Source organism: Amphiura filiformis, chromosome 15 (genome assembly GCF_039555335.1).
Source record: "Amphiura filiformis chromosome 15, Afil_fr2py, whole genome shotgun sequence".
Taxonomy (NCBI): domain Eukaryota; kingdom Metazoa; phylum Echinodermata; class Ophiuroidea; order Amphilepidida; family Amphiuridae; genus Amphiura; species Amphiura filiformis.
Window position 1 is genome coordinate 21062481 of NC_092642.1, and position 22808 is coordinate 21085288.

At 37.9% G+C, this 22808-nt stretch overlaps 1 protein-coding gene across 1 annotated transcript in view; it reads left to right on the plus strand.

Annotated features, from left to right (window-relative positions):
- The first annotated feature begins 225 nt into the window (after positions 1-225).
- Positions 226-22808, plus strand: part of LOC140170788 (uncharacterized) — a 62416-nt gene continuing 39833 nt past the window's right edge. The window contains 17 exon segments of the mRNA XM_072194011.1: positions 226-308; positions 3095-4187; positions 4190-4405; positions 7742-8104; positions 8659-8827; positions 9791-9947; positions 10440-10603; positions 11388-11566; positions 13063-13186; positions 14388-14488; positions 14981-15159; positions 18212-18387; positions 19153-19496; positions 20019-20120; positions 20559-20774; positions 21368-21632; positions 22602-22793. Coding sequence (XP_072050112.1) covers positions 226-308; positions 3095-4187; positions 4190-4405; positions 7742-8104; positions 8659-8827; positions 9791-9947; positions 10440-10603; positions 11388-11566; positions 13063-13186; positions 14388-14488; positions 14981-15159; positions 18212-18387; positions 19153-19496; positions 20019-20120; positions 20559-20774; positions 21368-21632; positions 22602-22793 — 4123 coding nt within the window.

The following is a 22808-nucleotide window of genomic DNA, read 5'->3' on the forward strand; positions in this document are numbered from 1 at the left end:
GCGAAAACTACAGTAGTAGGCCTACAACAATGTGTTTGATATCTGGAAACTTGAGTAATGGAGTTGCCGAAATGAAGTGATTCGGTCTCAATCTGAAGCTGATCGATCTACGCCGCCCGGGATAGCTAGACGGTCATATTTCTTTGATTTGTCCAGTTCTATAAATAAGCTTATATAAGCTTACAATGAATTTCAACATTTGGCAACGTCAGGCAAGACGCCGACATGCAGAAAGAGACCCAAAAGGATTTGCCGATGCAAAGAGGTTCAAAGGGGAGGAGTTTTCAGAAAAAACCGACGTTGAAAAGGTAAGTTTGAGCTGTTAATGCCACACATTATTGACCACCTAGGTTTGCGAATTTGTTATATTTTCAATAACCTAGGCGGTCAAATGAACCGCAAATTGGGCAACAGGCGTAATCGTAGTTGAACTGGCAACTTTGTTTTGATCACGCACAAGCATGGTCGAAGTTCAAATCAGAAGAATTCCGGGAAGTTAGGTGATCAAAAATCATGAAATATATCTGAGACGAAAGAAATTTTCAACTTTGTAAGTATGAAAATAATATATTTTTACCCGAGGCGTATTACCATACTTTCAAACCCCAATAAACAGTAAGATTAATAGGCAAATGCAGCCATATAAAATTGCATGAACTTTTGACACTCAGAGTCTCAGTCGGGAAATCCCCGCCGTATCATCGAAATCGGAAATTCGCGCAGATTACAGATTGCACAATAATTGATTTACATGATATTTTGCGTGGGTGATTGACGCAATTTTCTAGTGTATCGTGTGCCTGGACAAAATTATTTTGTCAGAAATCAGTTTTCATTTGCTGTGAGTCAGTAAAGCATGAAAGACACTCAGTCTCATCTCAGTCATCTGCACATCGACATCTGCATCATCAATCAGCAATGTCACACAATTTGTGAATTGTGCAGTATTTTTGTACCGTTTTTAACTGTGTAAATGTAGCAGGGTTGATACTTCTGTTATTTATATCAGATTGATTGATCACAGGTGGCAGTGCCGTGGAATCGGCAGCCCGGTAAGTCTTCCAATGCAAAGCATTGACAAAACAAAACATGTATGTATGTGTGTGTTGCTAAAAATGTGATTTCATATTGAAGCTGCACATAGTAAATAATCAGTTCGGTTCCAGGTGTCTGGGCTCTGGGATGGTGTTTTATTTTTACCATGAAATCGAAATCTTAAAAAAACCTTTTCTAAGCACCTGCTCCTAGCCACTCCAGAAAATTTGCTGAGGACTACCAAACAATTTTTAGACCTTTGTGGTGTTGTGAAGTTTAAAGGATCTGGGAGGGTTTTTTCTTCTATTTTTTCTGCTTTTTTTTCTTTTCTTTTTTTTGCTTCTTGATTTATTATTTTTTATTCATGTGTCTTGATAGCCTGTCCACCCACCTCTGATCTGTACATGATAATATCAGATTATTTACTACCTCTCTTCATTGTCATGGTTCTGAGTAAATAACCAGAGAAAATTGCTGATTCCAAATGTTATACCCGATTACCCGTAGCCATTGGAAAACCCCACAAGTTTCAGATCCCTAAACGCTTATCATTTTCCTGTGGTGGCTGATGAATTTTGAAATAAATTTTAATGGAAGGGTCTATTTTTGCCTAAATTGTATTAGCTAGAGGGTTAGAAATGACAATATAAACTAATTTGGTAGTCAATTTCATGAAAATTTAAAAAAAGGGTTGCGCACTTGCGGGTAGAATTGCCATATCGCTGAAATTGTGCAATAGTACATGTATGCATGCCATAATGCAAAAATGCAAGTTTGAGTTTCAAGAATCAAGACCCCCCCTAAAATTACACTTTCTGACAAAATTCATCTTTTAAATGTTTATGAATGTTAAGATAAAATCGTGTTTGAATTGTCACATCTACTGATTTGTATGAACATTAGCCATTTACTTTATGAACAGTGCGCCCCCACAAAGTTTGAAAATATCATATTTTTTCCGAAGGGGTGGGGGGGCAAAATCAATGTGGTTAATTTTAGATTTTCATTTATTACTTTATTTTGTAGAGAAAAGTAAAATCTGTAATATCCACCATGTGGATGATGGTATTTGTCGCCTTCATATCAAACGAAAAGGCCAAAGTTGACACAAAAACAACTGATTTTTAGCCTAAAGTTGCAGAGTTCAGCAACCTTCCACTCAAATTTGGCAAAATATGACTATAATTTTTCTTCCTAATTTGTTTGAATGGCCCATGCAATGTCTTTCTGAATCTATATTTATTTTGAGCTACCGGTACATAGCTTTCAGAAAAGGAAAATATGGAGTTCACCATGACAAGAAAGTTGTTGTTGTGCCACCCTGTATATTTCTTACCCACCCTGTATTATGATGTTATACTTTGTTGATTTGGCATTCTTACAAGCTTTCCAGAAATATAAACATAATATACAATGGTCTAAAATGTATTCATTAAAGGGTGTAATCGAAATTGGTGATATTTTTCTCATTTTACATTATGTTACACAAAAGATGACCAATTCATGACATGCTTTAAAATTTGGCTAGTATGGGCTGTTTAAACATTAAGTGGGACTTAACATGTTGGTTTCTAACATTATTGCTTTTGATGTGCTAAACCTTCATTCTCATCATTCATCCATGCGTTTCAAATTAACAATTGAATAAACTGCGCATTGTACCGACACTTGGGATAGTCAGCAGCCTGGCCATTATGGGGCAAGCAAGCTGGATCATGCTTAGCAATTTCGACCGTGTGCATCATTTTGACTTGCAACTTCCAACTTTCATATACTGGTATCAAGCTTTGTCAATTTTGAGTGTTTGGTAGCGAGCAAATTTGGTATCAAATTGGAGCTAACAAGATTCTGCACTACGATCTTGATATCGATCAAATTGTCATAACAAGATCATGTTTTGGTGTAGGAGGGGGTGGACTTTCTTTATTTCAGGTGTTTATGACCATATCTACTTTGGAAAAGTTTATACTCCTGGGGTGAAATGTAAAATATCATTACTGGGTATTTGTTAAGAATTTACCAGTTGCAATCTATGTGTATTTTTGTGTTTGCATTACAGTACTACTGAGGCTAAAATTATGGCCATACAGCTCCAGCAGTACAAAAATCAACGAGATGCTCTTCGAAAGGATCTCAAACAACTTCTGCAAGGTAAACCACATGGAATTCCTGTGGACAGATTTCAATCAGCTTACCAGAAACACTTTCACAGAGACTTGAAGTTGAAAATATGTGGCATAAAAAGAATTGTAGAGATTGTTCCTACATTTGATGATTTGCTACAAGAGGCAAGATTTGATAATCAAAAATGTATACGACTGAGAACCGGTGCTGCCGGTAGTAACGCGAATGTGAACACAGGAGCTGGTGCAAAAACAAAGAATGTGTCAGCTTCATTAGGGAAACCATCTACAAGCCATGGAGGTCCTGCAGGTTCAAAGCCAAACCAGGAGCAAGCAAAAGGTCAAGGGGGTGGTAAAAAGACAGCGCCTGTAGCAATAACTGTTCCACAGTATGTATTTGAACCTGTCCCAAAGAAGAAGCCACCGGAGAAACAGGAACCAAAGAAGGCTGGCCATGTTGAAAAAATACCTGGAAGCGACCCAGAGCAGATTAACCCTTTGGAGATTCAAATGCAGCAGTATATTTCCGGGATACGTAACTCTCAAGGTACTGCTGGTGGAGCCCCTGGTGGAAATGTGGGTCCTCCAGGCATGACAGGACCAGAATTTTACTTTGGAGGAAACGTGCAAGGGATGACAGGAGGTGGGTTTTCCTTTGACCAAGGAAGCTCATTTTATCAAAATTTCTATGAGAATAAAAAAGTTGAACCTGTCTCCACACAGCAAAGGCATGTTGCCAAAAATAGTCAAAGAATGCAGAGCACAGTTTCTGAAGCTTCCGAGAGTAAAGACACTCAAAACTGGCCTTCACTGGCTGAAGCACAGACTGCCAAATCTAACACTAGTTCATCATCCAAGTTTAAGTCTGGTAACTTCCAGAAATCAGCAGCACCACAAAGCACAGAGAAACCACCCAGCAATAAACCTGTTTCATTGATGAGTTTCTCAGCATCAAGCACCACTACCAAGTCATCATCCAGCACTCAAAGTAGGCCATCAAATACTCAAAATAGACCACCAAGAGAAAGAACCTACTACGGGAGAGGTGCTAAGTATCACGCTCACAAATTGATGATTACGCGCAGAACTGTATCATTAATTTGGCAGAAGGGAACGATGAAGTTACGATAGAGAGAGTGATGACTTTGGTGAAGCAGCATTTCCAGGTAGAGAGGATAGATGAACTTGGTTTACGAGGAGACTATGATCTGGACTCCATTAAACAACTTCAGAGACTGCAGTCAAAGGTAATATTTCTTATGATCATAATTTAATGTATAATTGGTGATATTCTTATGATCAGAATTTAAAGGTGCATGGCCCAATTTAACTATAAAGTTTTCTTCTTGATTGAATGACCTTTGCCACCAATTATCATCTGTGAAGTTTCACGCCGGTGTTTCGATTCATTTTGGTACTCCTTTTCATTCATAACATTCAAACTGACTATCTTTGAGCCCTGAAATTTCACAGGGTGAATGAGAAAAATAGTAGGCCCCCCCCTATCCTTCTTTTGATACCAAACTTTACAACTCTTCTGGTAAAATCTGAGGTTTTGGGGATGAGGTTATTAGTGAATGGGCTATGCCCCTTTAAAATATAATTGGTGATAACAACACAGCTTGCACTCTACTGAGTAATGACTGTGTGTTTTTGAGACAAAAAGGCCAGGCTAAAAACAGATCCTTAAGACATAATTTTTATTTTTATTATAGGCCCTTATACATAGTTTTATTCTGTACCAGTACTTAAAATACTGAAATAATATTACATGCAATAACAACTGTCAGGAAGGGTTTCTGTCCATTTTGGAGCCCAAATAACAAGGTACATGTAAAGTGAAAAAACTCCACTATTTTCGGCTGTTTCACAATTGACGTGGAGTTCTATATGAATCTAATGTGTGAATTAAGACAATGTCATAATTGCTCTGTTGATCTGGCCATACAAACTCAATGAATTTGGCTGATTCCATAGGTGTAAGTTGGGACATAATTATGTAAACATTACAAATATAACTAAAAATCAGGTTTGAAAAAAATGAACTAATTTCACAAGATCATTTTGGAACAGCGGAGGCTTTTTATATAAAGGCCTAAATTTGATCAATATAACCTAATTTTAAAGGCAAAGTCCCCACTGCCACACACACAAAATGGTGATTTTAAAACTGCAGCCAATGCGCTAATAGTTGAGACTTATCATTCATATGTTCCCACTGCATTAATTTTATTCATAAGTCTCAATGTTTTGAATGTTAAATAAAAGGATGAAAACACCAGATATTTGCTCACAATCCCAATGCAAGGTATATTCAACTCATGTCACATGTGTACAAAAGCCAGACAAACCAAGGTCAGAAACCCCATTGGGTTATGGGAATGTCTTTAAACATCCTCTGATTTTGGAAGTATACAATAATATTGCCCATGTTACAGCATTCAAAATAAGTGTGTGTCCACTTGCTCAAGACCCATGTAGCAAAACAAATGGAGGTGGAAACTTATGTGCTCCAAATCTGTTTACATGAAGGTCTGTGACCCGATAGACAAGCCTCACCCCCCATTTTTATCCATCAAAAGTAAGATTTTGATATCAAAAGAAAGCTCATATTTTTCTAACTAAAGGTACAGTGCCCAGTGCTACATACATGTATGTGGTGATTTTCACGGTAAAGGGTGTAACTTTTGATTTTTAGGGTCAAAATTTCAAACCACTTAAATATGTTTCTGTTTACTGAAATCATGCATAGAAGCAACTTAAATTCAAGTAAAATAATGTTTCAAGGCTTAAACCTTTTGATTTCTAATAAAAAATTTGACATTTGCATAACATTTTGGTTAAAATCTAAGAAAAAATCTATTTTACATAACCTCAGAAAATTTTGACATGAAAGCTGGAATACATGTGAAATTCCATTCCAAAGTAAGTCAACAGATATAAGTTAAATTTTATACCATGTTTTGCTATGTTTGTAATTGCAGTTTTGAAAATTTTTAACATCAAGTGTCATTTACAATGGAAATTTCCAAACCTTAAACATATTTTTTAAGTTTTAATTGGGTTCCTAAAATAATTTGAATGTCTAACTTCATGTACAAATACTACTTGATGAAAGGAACCTCCCATCCAAGTTTCACAGAAATTGGAGTTATTTTTTAGAATTGGCAATTCAAGCGATTTGTGTTTCGGAGGCTTCAGTTAACAACACAGGTGATCATAAAAGTAAAATATTTAGCTAAGTACTACAAGTTGACATAAAAAAATAGGTAAAAAATATCACAATTACCAATTTCCATGCTTTGCTTCTAAGTATTGAATTTCAGTTGTGACAAAAATTAAATTATCACAGCAAGTCATTTTTTTTGTTTCGGAGGCTTCATGTTAACAATTGTTAAACATTGCAGAAGTAGTTTTTTGAAAACAACAGTGTTGGGATCATCTAAGCTGTTATTTTCTTGTGTGTATTGAATCAATGATTCTATGCGGCAGATATTGTAGATTTATCACACATTAATTTTTTCACCCATTTGTTAAGTATGGTGTTTTTTTCATGTGAAGCCTCCGAAACAGGCTTTTTAAGGTATCAGTATATTTTTCAAACATTAACCATAATGTCAATTTTTTTTTTTAATTTATGACATTCTGCACATATCAAGTAATAATTACAATGCAGATATCAGTATGAAACACACCAATTTAGATATGCATAGATGATAATTAAGTTTACTGTTGTTTCGGAGGCTTCATTTGTTTCGGAGGCTTCAATTGTTAACGGAAAGTTTGTATTGGGTCCCATTTTCAAACGGTGATATATATCTCCACGATTTAAAAACATGTGACTTGAGGATCTACTTTGCTACATTTTGATAAATAGATTGGATGAGCTCTTTTATTTATATTTGCACAAGCTTGCTGAACAGTTTGTTTCGGAGGCTTCAAAAAGTTAACGGAAAAACGGCTATTTGAAGTCAAGATTTTACAAAAATTTTAAAAGCTTGCAAATCGGCTAATTTTTGTTACCCATTTCAAGTTAAGATAACAACTGTTATAAATCAAGAAGAAGTGAAGAAATAACCAAGAATTATGAACCAAAGCTACACCCACAAAGTTTGTTAACAATTGTTAACGGAAAATGAAGCCTCGAAACGACAAATATCGAAGTCCGGTTCTCAAAAATACAGGGCCGTTCACAATTAAATCTAATGTGGCAGTGTTTACTGAACATATGACTGTACTTTCAGGATAAGAAAAATTATCCATGAACTAACTGAAGAAAACACAGGGTTTTACAAAATGTTACTGTTTTTTATAGTTTTTCAAAATGGCAATATTAAGTACATTTAAGCCTGCTAAAACTGAACGCAGTAACTCCCAAAGCTGATTATGCTACCCAAGGTAGCTGCTAACTAGATGACTTATGTGGCCAAAAATTATGGAATTCTGTGGCTTTATTAGAACACTACGGATTAAAATGTTAAAAATCCAAAGTTACACCCTTTACCGTGAAAATGACCATGTATGAAAAAATTTCACCAAACCAATTTTTCAGTGTGTGTAATCTTATCTCACTTGCTCTTCAGATTAATGCATCAATACAAGGCTTTGTCAAGGTGCGAGCAATCTGCACCTTACACGAGTTGCACGAGTCGCTCTCCGCTCTCGAACAGAAAAATGCATTCACCGAGTACAACCTTGGTCCTCTGGCAAAGCAGCGTATGATCTACGATATGTTCAAGTTTCCAGCGGATAAACCAGATAGTGAGATACCTCGCATTACAACCATGGATATACTGGAGGTACTGCGGCAATATTTATCGGAGAAGAATTTGTGGCGAGCTCGCGTGAAGTTGGAAGATTTCATGGACCATGTGGTGAAGTTTTACAATGTGGAGACCCCATATGTGTTGGGTATTCGTATTCAGAGTGTTGGACTTGGAATTTCTGTAAGTATTTTAACATATTTTGTAGGGTTTCTGCGGTCCTTGAAAGTCCTTGAATTTGAAACTTGAAAATTTGAATTTTACCTGAAGTATAATTTTAACAAAATTTGGGGAGTGGAGATAAGCTGTCACTTTCGTTAATATCTGCCGCATGGAGAGCCGCATCATGAATTTTGTGTTGTGGTAAGTCCTTAAAAATCATGCTTTTGGACCTTGAAAGTCCTTGAAACGTCCTTGAATTTTAAAGGCTTCAGGGTGCGGGAACCCTGATTTTTATATTTTATATATTTTAATAATATTTTAGCTGATTTTAATTTGTATCCCCCATGTTTATAGGCTAGGGACCTACCTGTTACCAGTAAAATCAAGTTAAAACTGTGTCAGTTCGACTTAAAATTTAATCTTAAATTATATAAAAAAAGGGAGAGAAAAAGATCCAAGATCCTATTCATAGTCCAGCCCACCAGAGGGATGAGAAGGATGTGAAGGATAATCCACCCTGATCCCTGTGACATTCTTGCTTTTTAACTTGACCTAAGTATTTTAATTTTTCAAAGGTGATCAAAACTGCCCAGAGAGAACAGAAACAGATTATGGATGCTGCCAGAGAGGAAGTGAAGTCAAAGGTCAAAGAAGAATGCCAGACGACCATGAATAAAATCAGACGAGCCATCTTGATGCACATGCCAGAAATCACTAATGCCAATCAGTTTACTCCAAGCTCAGGTACAGAATAAATGCTTGTAGGAAATCATGAATGTCTCGTTTTTTTAAACATTATTTCATGGTTACAATAAGGTACTATTAGTATTGGGCTATTCAAGTTGAATTACACCCCCTATGGAAGACATGACCTTAATCTCACATACAGGGAGTGGACTGTAGATTTCAAATGGAGTCGCCCATTCAGGTAACCTCATTTGACATTCACACTCTCTGTTTGCAAGATTTAAGGTCATGTCTTCCATAGGGGGTGTATGGATTTCAACTGGAATAGCCCATCGCTTACAGTTGTTATTGGGAGCATGGTGGCCGAGCGGTAAGGGCTCTGACTCGCAATCGGATGGTTGCAGGTTCAAGCCCCAGTAACACCATAGTGTTGTGCTCTTAAGTAAGGCACTCGATTAATCCTCTCCACCCAGGTGTATATACATGTATGGGTACCGGCATTCTTAAATTCTGGAAAGGAAACAGACGTGCTGTGGAGGAGGTATATCGATCCCTCTATAGCAACACTACATGGAGGAGTCTGGCCCAATCACCAATGAAAGGGAGATGGGCACTCCGATAACTGATTACATACAGGATCGCCGCCTTTTCTTTTTTTTTTTTGTTGTCAGCAAGGTCCCTTTGCACTTTCCATTGTTTATCGCCTGAACACGATGCTACATTGCGTGTTCAACAAATTAGCCGATAATATTTCATAATGTTATTACCTAATCATATCCTAAACCCCACTTGTGTATTTAGGCAGTACTCTGAAGGGGTGAAATGTATTTTCCATATCATTTTGATTACCTCAAATTTGGTTTGATGGTTTATTTGTAAGGTTTTGTTGAAAACACATGCCTAGATGTGTATCCACTAATTACTTGCACATGCCTTACATGTAACAATAAATGTATAACTACCTGGTGATCGACAGACAAACATGTGGCTCTCAACACTGCAATTTTTTTCTTCATTTAGGTCCAGGACTTGAGCTACGCAAGACCTATGCTACCATGACTGCAGGACAAGCCATCAATACTGTGTTTGAAAACATGTGTGAATTGATTGGACGCAACTACAAGCTGGATAAATTTGTATTTCATTTGAGTGGAGTCATACAGGATCCATTAGCCAGGTAGAGTATGATGAAAAAAACAATGATTTTCTGGCAATTTTTTTTGTAGGTCTTCAGCAGCTGATCTGAAATCTTTGGAAATTACTTCAGAAACATGTTGTGTGTGCAAAACATCAGATGTTCAATGGCATGGTGCTAATCATGTGTTTCATTGTTCTTACTAGATGCTGCGTATTAAATGCAGTATCCATTGCGTGGTTGTGGTCAAATTGCCATGAATTGACTGGTTGAATATGTTTTTTGATGGTTGCTCACGATCGTGAAAATGCCTTCTGAAAAAAAGTCTATTGTGCAAGATAGATCTAGAGCTGATTATGTGCACTAGAAGTTAAAAAAAACCATAATAATAAGTTGACATTAAAATAACATACATATCTGACTGCTGACATGAATGTACCGATAACCATATAACCCTTTATTTCCTTCAGTGTTATATAAGCCACCTGTCCTATCATGTTGTGATAACCATTTTGTTCCCTGTGTTTTCTATAGTGCTATGTTCCAGCTTGCCCTCTGTCTTGGTTCTTTGAAACCACCAGAAGAGTTGCTACCAGATGAAGACAGTGATTCTGATGACCAAGATGATGAGAATGATGACCATCATCAGGACCATCAAGTGGCATCATCAGGAGGTAAAGGAACCCAAGCAACAGACGGTAGGTATCGGTTTCTCAATAGTAAATGGAAGAATAAAGATGCAAAACACGATAAATGCCAATAGGGATTTGGTGTTGGGCTATTCTGGGGGTCCATTTCACTCAATTTTCGAAGCTGCGTAAGTCTCGTAATCGTTTATAACTTATGAGTCGTAAGTTCCATTTCACTTAACTCATTTACGAACTGTACTCTTCTTAGATAATAGGGATTTACTACAGGGGACCCTTCGTAAAGTTATGTCTAGTATTGGGTATTCGCAACTTTGCGAATGGTTACTTGAGTTACTTAGGAAGGGTTAAAGGTTTAGTGAAATAGACCCCAGCTAATACTAATACTATGACACTATTTTTTAAAATGATCATTTCTTAAAAGAATTTGCATCAATGTATATTTACAGTCCAACCTCTCTTATCTGGCCAAGATAGCATTAGCCAGATGAGTGAAAATCCAGATAAGTGAATCATATGTAATTCTGCATTGAATAACTGAAGTGATAACGTTGAGACAGCAAAAAGGTTGCTCAAAATGGGGTATAGAAAAATAGTATTTGAGTGCTGTATGCCACATAGCTTATGTCCTGCTAAATGCTTCAATGCATGAAATCAAGCTCTCAAAGCATTAAAAACACGTTTTTTCTATGAAGGTCACATATCCAGATAACAGAAAAATCTGTTTAGTTCCAGATAATGGAGGTTGGACGACATGTTGCTATGCTTGCTACCAACGCTGTATGAAATAGCAGTTTTATCTCTTATGTATGCTATGTATTTATTACTTTTGCAGCCGAGGTGTTAGATGAATTGAAACGCTATCTTGAAAGACTAGGAATGGGAGTGCCAAAGCTGAGAGACCTAGCAAGCATAGAGAAGAGACTCTGTCAGAAATTTGGAGCACACAACTTCACTCATCTGTTAGCTACACACAGGACATTCTTAGAATTCATGGCATTGGATCATCCACAGGTACATATTAAATCTATTTGTAACATTGTGAATCAAAATATGTAATGGCTGATACTCTATGAGACAACTATAATGATAGACAAAGATAAAAAGACTAGTTTGCGTCTGACGTCATCTGTCAATCAAACTCCGAGCACGGTTTGTTTACAAGTGGCGTGATGATATGAGTTGCTGAACACGGCGGTAAAACCGGGCGCCTTATTGTTAATTTTGCACCTTTTAACATACAAACCATCTCAAAAGTTAGGTCTTAATAGATGAAACTTTTTTTGGTGAAGGCACCATGTCCACAATGCCTAGAAAAGTTGCTTTTTGCTTTGTAAGAGTACGTATTTTTCGCCATTCACTGCTATTCCTTTTCTCCGATCGGCACCAGCCAGATGAATCGACCTTCCTTATACACGCTATTAGCCAATCAAGGAGTGTAAAGAATTTGATTGACAGTGACGTCAGATGCAAACTAGTCTTCCTATCTTTGTCTTTCATTATAGCAGCAGTGCAATGGAAAAGGAGGCTTACCACCTGTTGCTGCAACAGTTTCAACAGGGGACTCGGGAGGTTGAAGTACTTTGTAGTACTTTGCATGCAGGAACCGCAATAAGTGAGGAGTTTTTAATAGTCCACCAATTTGATCTCTGGCATCTCAGTCTACAACAAGAAGGCTACTTTCCAATGCCAGGCAAAAAGACTTAAGGATCCCATCCATCCACAATTCACTTAAGTTGTACATGAGAGAAACCCCAACTTGTGGAAGAACCATCCCACGGTTCTCCCCACCCCTTCATGATATATTTTTACTTTTAATATATGTGCATGACTTGTCCATCGTGATGACTGTGGACGCTACCATCCAATGAACAGTCCGTAGAGTGGAAAAAAAAGGCATCACTAAAATTCACCTAAAGCAATCACATACGCATGTCAGATCAAGGTATCAATATACTGTAGACACTGCATTGTGTCAAGTTGTTCTAGGCTATTTTCTGTATTTGAATTTTGATGTCAATTTGTCTCAATACCAGACCCTAGACTTATCGCTATAGAGCTAGAGTAGGCCTATTCATGTTATATGTGTACAAGTGCCACCGCAAACTAGGCAGAGCCGAGGGTATATTAGCGCTGGAATTTCAATATGATTGGTGGCGCAGTGGTACAGGCTCTGCCTTGCAATCGGTGGATTACGGGTTTGAGCCCTGGCAGTGCCATCGTGTTGCACACTTGGGCAAGGAGCTTTACCTTGCCTTTCTCGACCCAGGGGCGAAATGGGGAGCTGTTATGAATAATGTGCTTCCCAAAGGTATGAGCATGTCTTCTACATTGTATGGCAGCTGACATATTCTACATTATTCTAACGACAGCGGAATAAATGTAATTATGATACAAAATTTTATTTGTGCAAGTTTTCTCCAGCAGACGCGCATCATAAATCCAATGCACGCAGGGGACGTGAGATAACCCTATTTTTTTGCCTTATTTGTTGATATATTTTCTTGTAGGTGTTGGAAGCCTTTGGAGGTAGTCTTGGAGTAGGGAGTACTAACCCTATGATGGGTTCACCATATAGACCATCAAGAATGGACATCATGGAATTCATCAGACAATGCAACATTAATAAGGTATGTATCCATGGGGAGGTAGTCTGGGAGTAGGGAGTACTAACCCTATGATGGGTTCACCATATAGACCATCAAGAATGGATATCATGGAATTCATCAGACAATGCAACATTAATAAGGTATGTATCCATGGGGAGGTAGTCTGGGAGTAGGGAGTACTAACCCTATGATGGGTTCACCATATAGACCATCAAGAATGGATATCATGGAATTCATCAGACAATGCAACATTAATAAGGTATGTATCCATGGGGAGGTAGTCTGGGAGTAGGGAGTACTAACCCTATGATGGGTTCACCATATAGACCATCAAGAATGGACATCATGGAATTCATCAGACAATGCAACATTAATAAGGTATGTATCCATGGGGAGGTAGTCTGGGAGTAGGGAGTACTAACCCTATGATGGGTTCACCATATAGACCATCAAGAATGGATATCATGGAATTCATCAGACAATGCAACATTAATAAGGTATGTATCCATGGGGTAGTCTTGGAGTAGGGAGTACTAACCCTATGATGGGTTCACCATATAGACCATCAAGAATGGATATCATGGAATTCATCAGACAATGCAACATTAATAAGGTATGTATCCATGGGGAGGTAGTCTTGGAGTAGGGAGTACTAACCCTATGATGGGTTCACCATATAGACCATCAAGAATGGATATCATGGAATTCATCAGACAATGCAACATTAATAAGGTATGTATCCATGGGGAGGTAGTCTGGGAGTAGGGAGTACTAACCCTATGATGGGTTCACCATATAGACCATCAAGAATGGACATCATGGAATTCATCAGACAATGCAACATTAATAAGGTATGTATCCATGGGGAGGTAGTCTGGGAGTAGGGAGTACTAACCCTATGATGGGTTCACCATATAGACCATCAAGAATGGACATCATGGAATTCATCAGACAATGCAACATTAATAAGGTATGTATCCATGGGGAGGTAGTCTGGGAGTAGGGAGTACTAACCCTATGATGGGTTCACCATATAGACCATCAAGAATGGACATCATGGAATTCATCAGACAATGCAACATTAATAAGGTATGTATCCATGGGGAGGTAGTCTGGGAGTAGGGAGTACTAACCCTATGATGGGTTCACCATATAGACCATCAAGAATGGACATCAGGGAATTCATCAGACAATGCAACATTAATAAGGTATGTATCCATGGGGAGGTAGTCTGGGAGTAGGGAGTACTAACCCTATGATAGGTTCACCATATAGACCATCAAGAATGGATATCATGGAATTCATCAGACAATGCAACATTAATAAGGTATGTACTTTTAGTATCTTAATTGAAAGAAAATTTTATAACTTTGCACATACATGGAAATAGTCTGATTATTAAGGTGAGTCAGAGCCTTCAGGCATATTTTTTTTAAAAGTTTTGGTAATAATGCTTAAATAGTACAGTTTATTTGTGCAGGGTAATATGTTGATCTTATAGGAAATTCATCAAGGAAGCTACTGGTCACAATTATATCTCCACATTTATTGCAGTTATTGAGTTATGACAAATAATAGGCCAAAACGAAAGATTTCACTATCTCTTCCCTCCCATGAAAAATCACGAACATGGGGGTAAAATAAAACCATTCCAATGAGCCTTGGATTCTCACATATATTGAAACCATACCTTTCTCTGTGAGTGTGGGCTTTATTTTTTCTCCATATTCGAGCACAAACATCACTAGCTCAGGTACTGCTCCAACTTGCCTTAAGTGATTTGAAACTACATCAATGAGGATACATGTTTGTTTTCCAGCGTTCATCGGAAGCAATTTCAGCAGCTCTACGTAGCCATTATAAGATCAGCAGTGTAGAGGAATTAGGACAAGGTCAGCTAGCTATGGTGATGAAACACTTAGAAATGCAGTCAAGAGGCAGCTATGACCAGGCATCACATCCTATCACATATGAAGCTGCATTATGTGCTGGAATCAGGTATGTTACCTTTTTGGGGCAAGTCATTTTTTCCACCCAAGTTTTATGTTGGCAAAATGATAAGCCAACATTATGTGTGCACACAATTTTCAACAACTATATGCATCCACACATACCCCCACACTTAACAGCACCAGCATGTATGCACACACCCACACTCAGGTCACTTGCCTGTATGCGGACACCCCTACACACCCCCACACATACATTTGGTTTTTTCCAAGAGGAATAGTGTGATACTTTCATTTTGACAAGTTCTTTCCATGCAGGTGTGACAGGTTTATTAGCCAATTAAACCCAACTTGATATAAAGCTGAACCAGGGTTCACAGTTTGCTCTCAAATAATTGGGTTCACTTTTTTTCCTGGACCCATTCAGATCCCATTTAGTTGAAATTTGTGGGTCCAAATTAATTTTTTGTGGGTCAGAAACACTAGGAATGATAAATATTGAAGTATCCCGAATTTGGTACCAAAAACTAGCTCAAAGTCGACCTGAATTACTGGGTATAAAACAATTTGCGGCGATCTCAGGAGCTAATAACATGCACTATACTGTAATCATCTTGCTTTTCATTGATCAATCTGCTCGGTTGAAAATACAACCACTGCGAAAATGTGTTTTTGCGGTGTCCCCTGTAAGTGTACTTGCCTACACAGGCTCACATTCCAGCTGTCGATCTTTAGCGCAACTTTTCATTCATAAATTACATAGAGTTACTCAAATCGCTGCTATATAATACAGAGTTTGGGCTCACTCCTTGTTATTTCATACACAGATGCTATTTCATACACAGGTTCGTCATCTTCTGGGCTGACAGAAGCGGGCGATGAAGGCTTAGCACACGTTTTTCGTGGCAGAATGGCATATGCCGGTAAAGAAAGCTCCATGTTGTTTTCTTTCTGTTCATTGTCTTCAGAACTAACTGGAGATTTTGAGGAAGGCTTACGAGTACAGGTTGTACGTGGATAGAATGGGCGGAAATTGCTAAATGGGTTGTCGCTGTCGTCATTGTCATCTCCAAACGTAGCTGGTTTTGAAGGCCTTGGGGCCAATAATGGCTTCCTTGGATACAGGTGTTTACACGGATCTTTGACCTGTTCGGCTGATATTCTCATCTTGGTTCTATTTGAGTGGTGGTTTGACGCAGTAAGCATCCCTGATGGTGTGATGTCAGGCAGGTAACTGGACACACCACTTCCGATGTTATCGGCAAAATGTACTGCCTTCGGTTTTTTGAGTCGTCGTAGGTTGAAAGCTTCTGGTCGTTTTGGCAGAAGCGGTGCCGGGCGAAGAACGGACGGTGGCTAGAACACTATTTCAGGTTTCTGCTGGTTCTCAGATTTCAAGACGCTGTTCATATGCGATTGACGATATGCTCTTTTCTGCTAGTTTTCAGATTCATCAGAATTCCATTTTTGGATTTCATGATGTTTAAAACATCTCAGCAAGAGGTGAAGCCCTTTGTTGGTTTGGAAATTACTTTGTCCACTTCCTTCATCGTCTCAACCATATCTGGAGGAGTGAGTCTCAATACCCGTGATTTGGGACGCTTAAGCACACCTGAAGTAGAAGGTATAATCTGATGTGGATTCGTCTTGCAGATCTTTGTTCCCATCATCTGTTGCCAACAGCTCCAGGAGAGAATCAATGCAAGACGGAGGGTGCGTGATCGTCTCCTCGAAATCCTCGTCTCCCATGTACTTTTCCCATTGTGGAGTGGGCTCACGATCCAGATCAGATTGCTTTTTGTCTTTCCCCAAAAGACGAGCACGGTTCTTGTGATTGTGACCAGGACGCTTTCAACAAACTTTTTTCTGCTCGCTGACAATCTCTTTGTCGCCGTCGAAGTCAACATCACACATCATCAAATCTGGAATAGGCTTCAGACGGGTGTTAGGCTGAGTATACAACTCAGGGATGTCCAAAGCCGGGCCATACTTTTCCGCTGGAGGCCAATAGACCTTGCATAAAGGCGGCGGTCTTGGTGCACTGTGGAAGATGTTGCCACGTGCGAATTTGAATCAACCACAAATGATCCTAGCAAGTGGGCTCCAAATCCATGAAAAAAAACCTCAATAAAATCCAATCCGAGTTTTTACCAATTATGCATCAGTCTGTTCTGATTCAGTTCATCAGCCTTAATTCTATACAATTGATCAGAAGTGATAATGAGCTTAAGGAATTAAAACAGATAAGGCACTTGAAACTTGATTCTGAGTTTAGTGTCCACCGCCCGCGTTATGAAATTTGTGCCACGTTTGAGATGTAAAATCTTAAAATAATTCATTATTTTGCAAATTACTACTAAAACCAGAAAGAAAATTTGTTCTGCAAAATTTTTGAAGCCCCTTTTTTTGTATAGAAAGCCTTGAGAACTATTAGATGAATCCATCTAAATATTTTAGCATTAAAAATATACAGGTTTTTGACCCTTGCTCTATCCAATTATTTCAATTATACCTTCGGGATACCAGGGTAGACTAGAAGAGAACCTAGCCAAAATGTTTTTACCAGATGGACATTGCTGATGTTGTAAAGAAAGCCCTAGTTTTGACAAATTGGTGTCAAAAATGTATTTCATAATGACATAATGTTCTGCATGATTGTTATTTTTGTATAAATGAGTCAATCCTCCCCCCTCCCCAATTTCCCTCTATCCTCAAATGTATATGGAGAGGTTAGTACAAATTGGAGTGAAGAAGACTGGCATGGTATACTTTGGAATACATTTAGTTTGTTTTAAAACTTGAAAAACAAAAACAAGATAATTATTCTTTTATAAATGTTTATGTGTGTTTGTGACATTATATTGCGACTGGCGATTCCCAATTAGAATGAACAAAAGCGCATTTAGCATTGGTAAAAGGCCGCTGATATGAAACCTTGAAAATAATGAATAATGAAATAGTTGCCTCATTATGAGCTGAAAAAAATGGGACGCTAAACTCAACATCAAGTTTCAGTAGCCTAAAACCATCTGAAGTAGATCTTTGCAGATCTTTTGTTTTTAATCCATTAATATTTTGTTTTTAATCCATTAATATTTTAGATCTCGTGATCAGAAAAGCCAACAGGTTGGACTGCTTGGAACACAAAGTGTGGAGAGGGCCCTAGGGTGTCTGAATTCTGCACCCTTGCTTGAAGATCTCGCTGAATGGACACACTGGGACCTAGTGTTTGAACCTGAGCATGGGGATCTCAAAAACTTTCTGGAAACATGTCCAGGTAGGGACCCTGTATTTCATTGGTTTACTTGTAATTGTTCTAGAAAAAATATTATGAAAATGCAGAAATGATGTCTTGTCTATAGTTTGTTCAGCTTGTAATTGGCGGGCCTTATAACATCTCATATTAATATCAATATATTTCATTATGAGAATTGCCTTGTGATATCTCACCAGAAGCATCACACATTATTAATTGAAGTCCTACACTTCGTCTACTTTATTTAACACACATAATATAGACCAGACAGGTCAAATATATCATTCTTAATATGGGTCTTCTTTTCGGCGTAGTGGTAAAAGCCAAACAATTCCCTCCGATTACGAACTGATCAAAGTATAGAATGTCTGGCTCAAATCAAGTTCAAATTCAAGTCTGAAACAAATTCATGTGGTAAGTTTGTTGTCAAAAATAAAAATTCATTGAGAAGAGTATGTTTGCCAAAACTAAATTGTACTCGCATACTTAAGCTTTTGCCTCCTTCGCCGCAGGCTTGATCACAAGAAGTGATCTGCCCCACTGCTTCTTCTGTGCTATATACTTGCTGCTGGTAGTGAGTTTCTTTCCAAGCCGTTTTATATCTTTGCAGTGGGCCATAGACTCGATCAAGAGAGAGACAGCCTACATCTTCAAATTCAAGTACAAAGGCAAAATTTAAGTGCCATTCTTCTATGTTTGGATGTTTAAAGAAAAGAAATTTAGTGTAACTGTTTTATTCAAATGTTGTGTGTCATTTTTTAAATCTTTTGTTTTCATTTTTTTCAGGCGCACACCTGTCACCGCCTATTGAAATACATGGCCTAGAAACAAAACCAGGAATCCTACTCAAACTAGCCAATCGCACCACCACAGATCAATTCTCTGCACATGCTCAGAACGGTGATGCCATCAACGCAGCCGGCCATCTTGTATCTCTGGTAGTGCATGATGGGATAGGTAATGTTCCCATGGCATTGCTTGGCAACCACATGGAGGCTGCATTGGCTAAGAGACTTAGCAAGGATATGGATGCAGGGAGGAGTAATCTGGAAGGAGGAGAGATGATGAGGTTTGCCTTGGAGATGGTGACAAGGATTCCAACACAGATAGCACAAACTGTGGCACAGCAGGTTGGTTTTATATCAGAAATAAAATTATTCCTACTTTCAAATAAATTTTTAAGACAAGTGATTACTGATTAGCAGTACAATTAAAACTAATTATATATTGTGATCACTGGTTCTTTCCTTTATTGTAGAAATTGTTTGATAGTTAACTATTGCATAATTAATGGGGTGATCATGTGTTATATTGCCGTAAAGTTGATTAATGAAAGAAACAGAAAATTATCTCATTCACTGGGCATTTGCCCCGACTTTTATAAGTAGGGTCCGTGTCAGTTTTACCCTAACTAGGTGTATTTTGCCCAACTGGGTGATGAGTGTAATTCCATCGACTGGCTGACAAAAGTGGGGCATGGCCCTTCTCCGCTTTCACACTACTGGTATGCTCTTGCTTATAAACTAATTAAAGAATATTAATGCTGCACTTGAAAGTCCACTCACTTTTTGAGTGATGATGATTTAAATCATGCCACAAATGTTTTGTAAAACAGTACCTAATTCTGTTCTCCCAATTTTACTATTTCACAGGTTATCTTGAAGCCACTAAGCTCAGTTGTTGGCTCAGAAACCAAGTCTAGGACATTGCTGCTGAAAGCATGCAGGACATCGACACAGAGAAGCAAGTTACAGGTAAATATTGTATATCATCAAATAAAATTTGTTATGAAACTGTATCATTGTTATCAGACTGAATCAATCAAAGTTATGAATATATCAATAAAATCCCCATTGGGCCATAAATATACACCTGCTATGGAAGTCATGACCTTAAACTTCCACACAGTTAGTGTAGGACTTCAAATGGAGTCACTCATTCAGGTAACTCAATTTAAAATTCACTCTCTCTCTCTGTGGAAGATTAAGGTCATGTCTTCTGGAATAGCCCTAGTAATTTGGTGCCAAATATGAAATAGAGAATCAATTTTTTTAATGTAAATCTTCAGTAACCAAACAATTCTAACAGGATGTGAGTAGTGCATTGTAAGAACAGGTCCGCATTCCGCATTGGACTATAAATCATTAGCAAGTTTTGAGGCATTATTTCTGATTGTCTCTTTCAATCCACAGAGACTAGGTCTACTCCTTGGCATCAGCCAATGGAAGGCTGTCATTGAAGAGCGTCTCCCAGCAACCGTAGATAATGATGATGATATCTATGAAGACGAGGGTGAAGCCGATATTGATGTTGATAGCATTCTTCTTGCAGCAGCATCTACTCCCAATGTCAAAGCTAAGGAAGTGAAAACTACTCAAAGAAATGAGGCTCCTGATGACAGTCAGCAGGTAATGTCTTGATGATGAGAAGCAAAAAGCAGATAGTTTAGATAAATGCAGTACATATGTAAGGGTACCAGTGCAAGATTTCTTCCATATTTTTCTAAGCTGCACAAAAAGTGTTGTTATACTAAAACAATGCCACTTTAATGAAGAAACTCAATAAGAAATTAAAGCATGATTTATAGATAAATAAGTACTGCTCATCAGACATCAATTTATATACATTTAAGGTTTGAAATACAATGACATTCCAAACTTGTTTACCTAGCCCCTGTAGCTCATTGTGTGCCAAAAAGTGCTCAAACCCCTATTTTCTTGCTAAAAAATTCTGCCTCTCCCTCCTTAAAGCACAGGGGAATATGATGCAAGAATAGTGAGCAGGAAATTGTAAATATTTTTAAAAATTGTAAATATATTAAAAATGTTTCCATTCTACTGTTTCCTAAGCCTTTTTAGAGTGTATTATTGAAAAGGTGCACTATAAATGTGGGTAAAAAATTGTTCCCCCCCCCCTTGACCTGCCAAAATTGCTTACCCCCAAATTAGCCTCCCTGGGGCTTGTAATTTACCTGCTATATTCCATTATCTTTGACACACAGGTATCAGTTACTGATGTACCTGCCAGTACTGACACAGAAATAATCACCTTAGATGTAGATGAGGACACGTCCAACAGCCAAGTCTCAGATAATGTCATAGAAGGTGATGAGACCATAGACCTGACAGAGGAGAAAGATAACGTGACTATTGAGATTGAGGAGGGTGAGACCAGTCAAGAGGAGGTAGTCATAGATGATGAGGATGATAGGAGTGAAGGAGATGGAGCAGAGAGTGATCAGATCATTGAGAAAACAGATGAAACAAGTAAGTCAAATATCAAATTAGGCATGCCCTATTCTGTTCAATTAATTATTACATTTGATATGATATGGCAGGTTAATAATGGTCTATTCCATTTGAAATCCACATAATCGCTAGGCCTCTTATTTTCGGGAATTTATGCTCTCAGGTACCCTATTTTTTTTCCCGGGTAGGTACCCGGGTAAACACGGTTCAAGTATCACCAGGGATCAAGTCAAAGTGCAGTGCTAATTTCCACTTTTTTTTAAATGGCCTCCAAACAGATGTGTGTATGTAGCAATGATATTTATTGAAAATATATACCTGCAAAATATTTAATGTGAATAAGTTAAACAACATCTGCATTTGAACTCGGGCCTCTTGTAATTGGATTTTCTGGAGCAGGGTTCACATACTGAACCAAGTTTTTCAACTCATTATGGGCCATTAAAACTTTTTAGTAAACTTTCGCCCAAAACTGGGCCAGTGCAAGGCTGGTAAATATACTAAATAATTAATGACCTTCTGGTATCGAGCAGCTGCTTTTTTGTACCCCAGTATTATAATTTTTGAGTGTGACTTGATTTCCCAGGAATTACTCCTAGCCGTAATAACCACTGTGGAAGAAGGGACAGGATGTCATTATCATTATCACAATAAATATGTATATATGTGACACGATCAAGGGAAATGAGTCGGATGTCACTAATATTGATTTTGAGATATTGGCAAAGAAAGCGTTAAAATTCTTTTGTTTTTTATTGTTTTCAGTTATTGATAAATTGATGTAACTTCACAAAGAAAAGTCTTATCAACATCGGGTTTTCAGTTTCTGAAAGCTCTAAATGTTCTCTTTAGAAACATGTGTAAAACTCATTTTCGACCAGGGCCGACATGTGACTCATTCCCCTTGATCATGTCACATATAAGCACACAATTAAAATTACAGGATGTGTACTTATCACTAAAAATGCTTGTTTTCATTAAAAACAGCTCAAAACAACAATGTTAAGGAAGAGGTGATAATTGACCAAGATATAAAAGAAGATCCATCTACTGAAGATGATGAAGGGAATACAAATGAGGTACAGAAGACAGATGAAGGTGATGTTGATGGAGAAAAGCAGGATGTTGTATCCATGGAGATGGGGGATGAGGAGGACTCCAATCCATCTGATGTGGAAGGTAAATCATTTGTTT